This window comes from Apodemus sylvaticus, chromosome 12, assembly GCF_947179515.1.
Source record: "Apodemus sylvaticus chromosome 12, mApoSyl1.1, whole genome shotgun sequence".
NCBI lineage: Eukaryota > Metazoa > Chordata > Mammalia > Rodentia > Muridae > Apodemus > Apodemus sylvaticus.
Window position 1 is genome coordinate 44,743,590 of NC_067483.1, and position 10,526 is coordinate 44,754,115.

Below are 10,526 nucleotides of genomic sequence, written 5' to 3' on the forward strand. Positions count from 1 at the left end.
TATGTGAATATTTCTCAATCCCTTCTTCTTGCTCACATATGGGCACCATTTTTTTTCATGGAAGCAGAGCACCTCTTCTTCTGTAGAACAATTTCTAACACAGAGGGAGAACTCTGCAAGCAACTGATTCAGTGAATAGATGATCTCATTTCAGCTTCCTGTTATCATCTCCATCACATCTGAAGAAATTGAGATTCTAATGTGTAATTTCCACAGTATTTCAGGGCAGAAGACCCAAAGAGGAATCTCAGTAATATTTTAAGACCTGATTCATCATTACATGACTGAATCTAACATTACTAACATCCTCTCTGTGTTACCAAGCTCAGGTCCCACACTCTCTGTCTCCCTTGTTTATCTCTATTCATGTGTGTAGCACTCCATTGCACAATCTAGACAATGAACTGATTACTCTGGGCATCACTAAATGGTCTTTTAGCCACTATATATTTTGGTCATATCTAAAGAACCCATAATAAAATTCAGAACATAGAAACACATAAGGCAGAACCTTAGATGTTACAAGGTCAACATTTGTGACTTGATCTTTTCTGATTGGCCTTCCATATTCATTGTATTAAGCTATCAGTAAGTACATTGCTAGAGTGGAAATGTGGTCAGTGCCACTGTGGAATCATCTGCTATGCTCTGGGCTGACCGTGGAAAGATGTGCAGATGCCTCTACTTCCTGGAGCAAGATGAGAGCACTGTGTGTTCTCTATGTTCAAAGTGTTTAGCAAAGGTCAAATTACTTCCCTTGCACTTCAAAACAAAAAAGAATTAGACACTTGAGCGAATGATTCAATGCCTTTCACTTTGTGTAATAGCAAAAGCAAGTTTAATTGGGGGGAAATCCGTTAGTTTCCTAATATGACCCACCTGAGGACGGAAGCCATCCTGTGCTTCTTCAGCATCCTAAATTCTCCACGTCTAACTTTTGTATCACTTGGGTGGCATTGGAATTTGTGGCACACAGATATTAATCAAAGATTGTGTGTGTGTGTGTGTGTGTGTGTGTGTGTGTGTATGTGTGTATACTTTTCATCGTGGAAACACGATCTTCAGTGAATTAGATTTTGCCAAAGATGTGCAAAACTCCGGGAGCAATGATACATGGGAGGAGCTAAACCAAGTGGGTGGGTGGGCTGTAGCAAATGCTGTACGCAGGGCACCTCTGAGACAGCCAGCTGCCCTCTCCTCCTGCTGTGTTTTACATATAAACATTGTCATGCCTCTAAGTACCTGGTTGTCTTGCTGGAACACTAACAAGACTGAATTAACACAAAAGGAATACACCAAAAAAATCAGATACAAAGGAAAATGGGAGCCTTTCCCTGACCCAGCCTTAGTGTGTGACTAGCTGATGACCTGGGAACGTTACTCAGAAATTCAAATTAAGGAAGGAGCAGTTTGCATGGTATTATAGACTGATATCTATTTTAAGACTTTTCTCCATACATTTTCTTCTCAGAAGAAATCAAAAACAAGTAAAGCAAATTACAGTGATTACCAAGATCTTTGTAGTGTCTACCACTATTTTCTATTAAATATATAATCACCTGCACAGCTCATTGGAAGTTCTAAACATCTTCCGCAGAAATGTATACGGAAAAAAATAAAATAAAATAATAAAAAAGTAGTAGTACTGGTATCCTGCAGGTAGTTTATAAAAATAGAGGTCAGATTTGTTTATTTGTTTTTTGAGTAGTATGGTTTAGAAGAGTGATTTTTTTTAAAAAAAAATTTTATATTACATATATGTATATGTGTGTATATACATACAAACTCAAAATGTATATGTGTATATAATATATATATTATATAATCACCACCAATAATTATTTGCAGTAAAATACATTACTGTTTTGACAAAGAACTTTTGAGTCTGAGGTAGGAAATTGGAAAGACTTAAACTCTCCTCTTGGCCAGCATATTGCGGATCAGAGACTTTATCTGAATCAGTGGAAGGTATGGAATTCCTGGATGCTATGTGAAGAAACCACTCATCCACTACTTGTTCATCAGATTCACAAAATAAATGAAAAGATGGATTTAGTTGACATGATTAAGTGAGATACTGAGCGATATTTCAGGTCTTGAGTGCCAATAATCTACAACTTCTCTTTGTGAAAATCTCACCTTGATTCTACTCTTCGCCTCTTTATTTCTACATCCCTCGATTTGTCTAAAACAATAATGGTTTACTTAGGGAAAAAATTAGAAGATTTTATACATAGCCTCCAATCAAGAGAAGAAGAATCGCAATTTCAGAGCCTGCATTTTATTTTATTTCCTCATATTCCTACAATGTAGAAAATGTCACCTTGAGTACTTTGCATAAGCAACAATAATAAAAAGACAGGATTCAAATTATTCATATGAATTGGCAGGTGCTTTATATACACAGGGCAGGGTCACATTCATAGTCGTCCCACCCCTTTATACGGCAAGCACTGGGGAGCAGTTGTCACTGGTAAATAAGAAAGCATCCGGTGATAGATAAGGGGTTCTGTGGGCTCAGAGAGAAAATGGTAGAAGTTGAGACAGAGGGGTAGGGGAGAAGGAAAGCCAGGAAGGAGGAGCATTCTGAGAGACCTCCCCCCAAGACAGAATGCTCATAGCACAGAATGTAGCGGGAGAGGTGAAGCAGCTCTATAGCTAGAGTGTTGAGCTAAATTTTGATAAGCAATTATAATTCGCTCGCTAGGGGAAAATAAATACACATAGATGAAAAGGGAGCATGGCCAACTATTGAGAGGCAGGAAAATATTCTTAGAAAAAATCCAGCTTACAGTGATAGCAGGGCTAGAGATAAAGCTACAGATGTGTAGAGGGATTCAGGCCGAGCTGAATCCACAATGCTAATTGCTTTCATTTTTACTAAACACAAGGAGCCACAGTGGGAAGCTTTGATAAGTCCCACCCATCACTGTCCTAAAGGTGCGTATGCTAATCAGAATAGTATGCAAATGCATGGTCATTGATCAAACTAATTCTAGCTGACTCCAGTTTTTAAAATGATGTTCCCATTGGCTACCTAAGACAAATAAAAATTCATTAAAACAAAACAAAACTCAAGATGAATCTGAAGGAGCCCCTACCTCACAGTATGGCTGAAAACTATAATCAGAGGCTTCAGAATGCTCACACATCCTCCCCAGACAAGCTTGAAAACACATGAAAAATTGGATTGTGTTGTATTGCATGTTTACTGAAACTCAACAATAAAATTTAAAAACTAACAGTGGTTGAATCAACCTGTAGAAAGTGTTTCTAGTTTTAAAAAAAAAACAACTAAAATACTTTATAAACTATGTTTACTGCTTTTTTAGCAAAATTATACTTAGAAAAACAAAGGCCACCAAGTAAAATTCCCAGAGGTACAAGTTGCAACTGGCACAATTTGAACTGAATAAAATTGATCCAGGAATGTAATGGTACAATTGTAAAGTTTAAGTGAAAGTTATGCTGCTGAATACTGATTCAGGAAAATACAAATGGAAAAATTTATTATTATAGAGATAGGTAGGCTATAAAAGATGCCCTGGGAATTAAATTGACCAAATGAGATTTCTTCTACACATTAAAGAAAACTCTAATATGTTGGGCTTATCTAAAAATATATTTATTTTATATTTTAAAAAATCAAGTTAAAACATCCTTATTACCATGGTTATGTGGTCTGAATATTCTCTGCTATTTTGGAAGCAACTGAATAGAAGTGAACCTAAGAGATGTGCACTGATTTCTCTGGACCACACAGATATAACTGACAAGGTCAGAAAATACTGCATAGTTCTCAAGTGATTTTAATGAATATTATATTTTTAATGCTTATATGACACTTTACAGATAAGGAAAGTGTTCAAAATATGGAAATTTCCATACATCAGTGTTATAAAATCTGTATAGTTAGCTTTTTAAAATATTTTCTTCTCCAAGTGTAATGGGTTTTCCCAGTATGGAATGGCTTCTGTTTCACACCTTCTCTGATGAGAAGATAAGTTATTGTGTGCAGACACTTCTCTGTGTGCAGACACTTAAGACAGAACGAACCTATTCTATAACCATAACTTCAATGGCATTTCTTGGTAAAATTGTTATTTAAGTGTATTTAAGATTCACTAAATTGCTTGAATAGGAAGAAAAAAAATGTGTTAATTAATTGTAGAGAAATGTCTTTGTCAATGACCACCCATACATTAGTCTGACCAACTAATACTTGTGAGGTAAGGAGTGAGTTACTCTTAGCTCTTGCCTTTCATCCAGTGGGGAGAGATCACTATTTTAAGGACTGTTCTGAGGGGATGATATTTCTTTTTTGCAGTTGCTACATTTTTAATGAGAAATAATTATTTTTCCTATATCAATGTTAATCATTTTACTTGAATATTATTGCCTTTTAATTATAATTTTTATCATGACTATGGTACACGTAAGATCAGTTTAGTTAGTGAATTATTTTTTCACTTTAGATTTTTGGTCTTTCTTTTTAGGAAGAATGGGAAATAAATGTCTTACACATGTTTTAGAGCTAAGCGCTGGAAGACACAATCCCATCTGTTTGAGCTTGGGTCTGTAACAAAAAATTAAATAAAAACATTATAAATCTTGTTAATTATCTTTCACAGAGGAATCATTGATGGAACTCTGATTAGACACCAAAGATTCTTATTTTATTTTAATCATGCATCTGTTTTATATGCATTTGTTGTAGCTCCTGATAAGAGGGGAGGAGACATATGATCTCCATTTACTTTATTTCTTGTGTGTGTGTGTGTGTGTTGTCTAAACATGCAATTTTCTGCTTCTAATTGTCATCTCTAAAGGTTTATTGACAGATAGACATTGAAGTAACTCATTAACATATAAGTAGGAGTGGATTTAAGTCTTTCAATAATAATTAGATGTTTTAAAATCTAAATAATGGCTAAGGCTATGTACACAAAACTCAGTAACCAGTATCATTTTTATTTTTGTATATTTAGATATCATATACTAATAGATATCATATGATGTTGCTAAGTGAATAATCAGAAATGTTTAATTTTTTTATTTCATCTCATCTCTAAAATCTCCCATCTATATGTGAGCAGGATCAATGCCTGATCCCTTACTGGCAGGTGACCTCTCTGTGGTTAGGAATCTAGTACAGACAAAGATATATAAGTTAAGCAGAGATAGAAATGGAGTCCCTCACAGTTTCTCTCAGCATCAATAATTTAATAGTTTGATGACTAGAAAGAGTACTGTGTGAAGTGATGAAAAATCTTCCACCAGCCTTTGAAGGGAGCTTAAGACCTGCCACGGAGCATCCAAACCAGAGAGTACAAAGTCTGCCCTGGTCCACCGTCAGAGCTACTGCCTGTGTTTCCTCTTTCTACCTGACTCCCCTGCCCAGCATTGTGTCTGACCTCCTCCACCACGACATGAGCAAGAGCCCTTCAAGGAAGAGTTAAGGAACGTTGTCTCAAGCCATGAATTTTTGAGAAGTTAGGAATATCAACCCCCTCCTCCCCAAGTGAGATAGGTATGAAAGAGGTAAATAACAACAACAAAAAAAATCACACTGTAAACCTATTAATTAAAAATAAGTTCATGTAAATCATGACAAGGTTTCTGTCTCCACTCTCCCAATCTGCCTTTTGATAGTTTTTGTTTGCTCATTTTTCTCTTTTTGGTCTCGGAGGTTTCCCCTTCCCATCCTCCTCCTCCCCCCTCTCTCCTGTCTCTCACCCCTTCCCATGGTCCTCATCTATAGCCATCATCATTATTATCTATAGTTTTATGAAGGAGTTCCATTATATACATACATAATAAAAAAAAAACAGAACTCAGATCTAAACTCAGCATTTCAGAAAGGCACAATAAATTTTCTGCTTCCATGTGGAGTACAGGTAATAAAAACACTCATTCATTTATTCTCTTCATCATCATCATCATCATCATCATCATCATCATCATCAATATCATCATCACAATAATTGAAATAATCCTTGACAGAGTCCAACGAAAGGTGGTAGAAAAGGTCAGAGAGGGAGACAGGACTTTTATGGAAAACCTTGGAGGCCTGGGGGACTTAGGAAAACTGGATGTTGAAACGACATCTCACTTCTTTTCTTTGAATCAGTCATGGAGAAAAGGAAAAGAAGAAAGAAGAAAAGAGAAGACGAGGGGAAGGGAGTGGAGGACGGGAGGTAAGTGATGGGAAGGAAAGGCTGGTCAGAAAGGGCAGTGTGGGAAGAGAGGAGGAGAGGGAATTCAGACCAGCCCTGCTGTTTGTACGCATGGCAGAATGAATCATTGTGTACAGTGAATGCATGCTGGTCTTTTAAAATGAAGATTAGAGCCAATGAGAAATCTCAGGAGCACCTACCACCACCATTTTAATCCTTTCGGTTATATAAAGAAAGAATGAGATTCAAACTGTCATGTCCTTGCAGACTTAGAAGATAATGTGGCCTAAAACTAAGGTGATCTCAACAGAGATATGGGAACAAATTTTTTATTGTTTTTGTTTTTGTTGTTTAGCTGTCTGGAGCATGTGGATGACCACACACAGGAAAAGGCTTTCCCCTTTCTGAAGGATTAGTATGGAGGTGGGAAATAAGTTCAAGAGCACAAAGAGAGTCATCAGTCTGGACCAAAGGAAAATGAACCTGCCGAAGAACATGTGTTCATAGACCTGCAGTAGGCAGCAGGTGAGCGTGTGCGTAGAGATCCAGTAGACGCAGAAGTAACAATGTGCAAACGAAGCACCCCATATATGTGCCATGTCTGCAAATCTGTATTCAGAGTGCCAAGCAAGACAAAGGGTCCCCTCATTTCTCACCTGCCTTTGCTTTCCTCTAACAAAGTACTTTCTGAATTCTATTAAGGACAAGGGTCACAGAGAATGTGTTAGCTGTTAATAATAATAATAATAATAATGTAGTAAGTCCTCATCCCCACAGCCTAGGCTCTCCTGATATTTTTAGATCATAATAGGAGTGTGTGTCAAATTAGACAAATAATTTGTATCAAAATGTTATGATGTGCAAGGCCAAGTACAGATTTGTTACTTGAGATTATTTTAATGGTGTTGGAAAAAGTGAAGAATTGTGCTCAGGAAATGAGTTCTCACTGTTATGACTCAGAACCTAGCTCAGTGCATGTTGTTCAGGGCCCTACTAAAGACGTTTTCAGCCATTAGGGGATGGGCATGGTAGACTGGTCTAATGTCAGACTTTACTAGAGGTAGAAAACCTGAACTCTACCTGTGTTCTCTATTCTATCCTGGTGTCCTAGAATTACTTACAAATTTAACAAGCACTCAGAGTCCAACTGTCCCGGCAAAGAGGCACAGAGCAGAGGCATTTTATAAATTGGAAATACAACATCGCAGTTGCCCTGGAAGACCTTAAATTTGACCTTGGTCTCATGCGGATTTCATAAGCTAAATAAAATGCTGAAGTAGTATATACTTCCATGGGTGCTTCATTAACGTTTTACTGTGCTTCTTTATTTTTCTAAAGCATATAATATAAAGTTGCTCCCTGAAAGTGTATTTCCTGTAGATGCTTCATTAATTTATCACATGAAAATAAAATGAAGGCTCTGAGTCATTTGTTACTTAATAAAGTACACAATTTAAAGCCTTTAAAACTTCTCAACACTAAATAAAAATGTGTCTTGAAATGCTAAGCACCATTTTCAGATACAAATGATTATGTGTTTGTGTTTCCAACAGTAAGTACATGGATTAAGGAAAACTATCAGCATCCTGTAGAAACATATTTACCCTTGGTATTATGGGAGCAATTATATTAAACTTGTCTTTTGAAGACCATTCTACCTGTCAGCAACTTATCACCTATCCTCTATCTATATATTGGTTAATAATCTGTCTATATTTTAGAATAAAGTATTTAGAAAAGTTGATTTTAAAGGTTACTAGAATCCTTTATGCCCATTTTAATGATGAATTCAAAGATGTTTCTTGTGTAAAAATTTTTTTTTTCAATAGCCTGATTTACAATTTGGGGGTAACTCGCTCTACAACCTGAAGGTTTACACCCATTTAAAAAAATCGGGAACTTGCCCTGAGGGAGGGCTTAAAGGGGAAATATGCCAATGTATGATAAAGTGCATATGCACAACCTTCGGTTCTTATCCACAGTTCTCTTTACATTATAACCAGAATCTTAGAGGGCTAACGACATGGGAGGTGACTGGTGCATTATGACAAGATTCTTTGGCTCCGTGTATTGTTTAAAATCATCTTTATGACAGAAACCTCACATAAGCAAATTCACAACTTAAGTAAATGGATCTAAAAAAAAATCAGTCTTTCCAATTAAAAAGCAAAACAAACTTATCGTAACAACATCAACAAACAAGGCTTCATTTCTTTCCAGGCCCAAAGACGACGCAAAACACACGTTAGCCACATTAGTACCCTGTGTTTCTTGGGAAATGAGAGGAGTGAACATCAGACAAAATAAAATTGAATTGTGATAGGATTAATTATTTTCTCTATTTAGAAGTATCTTAGATTATACACTATAAGGAGAAATGCCATCTCTCTGTTTCTTGATAATCAACCAGATTCACATTTCAAACTGAAACTACCCAAGAATTTTTTTTTGACCAGACCAGAAGCATGAGAAGGCCTCAAACTTGAGTAGACCCTGCCTGCTTGGTCCCCCTATCCTGAGGGACACAGCACTGCTGTGAATTTTACGAATTGTAACACGTCTATGTTTTCAAGGCTGTGCTCTGTACCATCACCCAGGAAGGGCGGTGGCTCTACCAGAATTTCCACAGCAGAATTCAAAAGAATCATTATCGCAGAGCTAAAATGATTACTTCAAAACACATTCTGTGGGAAAGACAACACAGAGAGTTTTTAAGGCACCTAATGCACTTTTTAGCCTTTCTGTCGCTGATCATTCAAACCCTATTTTAATAATCATTAACATTTGAGGAAACAACCCCTTCCTCTGAAGAAACTGACTTACACACAACCAAAGCTATGTCATGATTTTAAACCTTTCATGTTTTGATCAAAAGCATTAAAAAGTAACTTAGTTCACAATTCGTCTAACTGTGGCAGATGCAGGTCGGATCAATTGATTTAGTCACATCCCTGAATAGTTTGCAGAGAGAGAGAGAGAGAGAAAGAGAGAGAGAGAGAGAGAGAGAGAGAGAGAGAGAGAGAGAGAGAGAGAGAGAGAGAGAACTTTCCTATTAAACTGTGATCTTCCCCCAAAACATTTATGGATTTCGAACAGCAACAGTGTATGCTGCCCTGGTGTAGGCCTTGTTTCTCTGAGCTACAACAAGCTTGAACACAGAGTAGCAAATAGTCTTACTTTCAGTATCCATCGCACGCAACTTTGAAAAATATCCATTTCAAATTAGCCTTTGCCACAAAATCAACAAAATACAAGGAAGTAAAAATTAATATAGATGTGCTTACCTGTGACAAAGACTTCTGTGTCCAGAAGGGCAAAGCCAAAGGCCAGAAGTTTCAGCCACAAATACATGGTCATATCTGGAGATCAGCCGCGTCCCTAAGAAATAGGGTCTCCCTGAAAGGCAAATTAATGGTTATCTCTCTCGAAGTTTGTCTCTGTAAAGCTACGATCGAAATAAATGAAATGAATGCATACTTTGCACTCTGTCTTATCAGATGGGGAGCAAGTTTCCTTCTCTGTTATCCTAAGAACAAACCACTTGCTAGCTACATGCGCTGCTAAATGGTGATGTCAGATTCGGTTTTACTAACTTCTCCAAAAATACTGTAAAGGGTCCTCTTTGCAGGAAGTTAAAAAAAAAAAAGTCGTTCAAAGTCAGTGCAATGGCTTCTTACTTCCTTAATTCAAGTAATTACGCTGTGAGCAGTTCGTTTCAATTTTCCTCTAAAGGAAAACAGTCTTAAAACTACAGAAACATTGCTCCTTTTTAATATCTTTTTGAGAAAGCTTTATTAAGAAACGATGCATCCTTCCCAAGTCATCAATAATTTTCTTACCCAAGATATGACAAAACAGATTCCGCATGAGTATAACAACATAGGGGTTGGCAGGACAGCAGAGTGACCAAGCTGGTACGAGGCTCTGAAGTCCGTTGAAGATGACCAAGTGACCCAAACCTACTGTCTTTCTGCTTATGTCTGCCAACTCCTGTTGTTTACCATAAAGAGCTCAGACTCAAATGATATGCTTGTTTTCTCGGTTGTGTGGCTTTCCTATGCAAAACTACCTTCGCTGGCCTTAAAGAGCCTCCCATGTGCTCTTTCAGGGCTGCTGCAGGTGGTTTCCTTTAGTTGTATGCAGGTATCTCCGTGTGAGCAGTGGGGTGAGACACTTCTTTGTGCCTCAATGAATTCTGCTTCCAGACAGGAGTACCTCTACATTTGGGCTTACTCTGTGCTTGTCATCAATGAAAGAAGAGATGAAAAGCAGGCCTCTTCTTTTACAAACTTAACTTGTTTCTTTTGATCATAGTCCTTTCCCACCCCACTACACACATCCCTGATCAAT

At 37.2% G+C, this 10,526-nt stretch overlaps 1 protein-coding gene across 6 annotated transcripts in view; it reads right to left on the reverse strand.

The window, feature by feature from the left end:
* Window positions 1-10,176, reverse strand: part of Ptprc (protein tyrosine phosphatase receptor type C) — a 111,809-nt gene extending 101,633 nt beyond the window's left edge. For 5 of the 6 annotated variants that reach the window (XM_052199962.1, XM_052199961.1, XM_052199960.1 and 2 more), the window contains exons 1-2: window positions 9,654-9,770; window positions 9,461-9,572 (exon numbers count right to left, since the gene is read on the reverse strand). In XM_052199962.1, coding sequence (XP_052055922.1) covers window positions 9,461-9,533 — 73 coding nt within the window. In that variant the 5' untranslated portion in view covers window positions 9,534-9,572; window positions 9,654-9,770. Of the gene's footprint in view, window positions 1-9,460; window positions 9,573-9,653; window positions 9,771-10,015 lie in introns of those variants that run through there. The other variant, XM_052199958.1, reaches the window with a different exon arrangement.
* Between the last annotated feature and the right edge of the window lie 350 nt (window positions 10,177-10,526).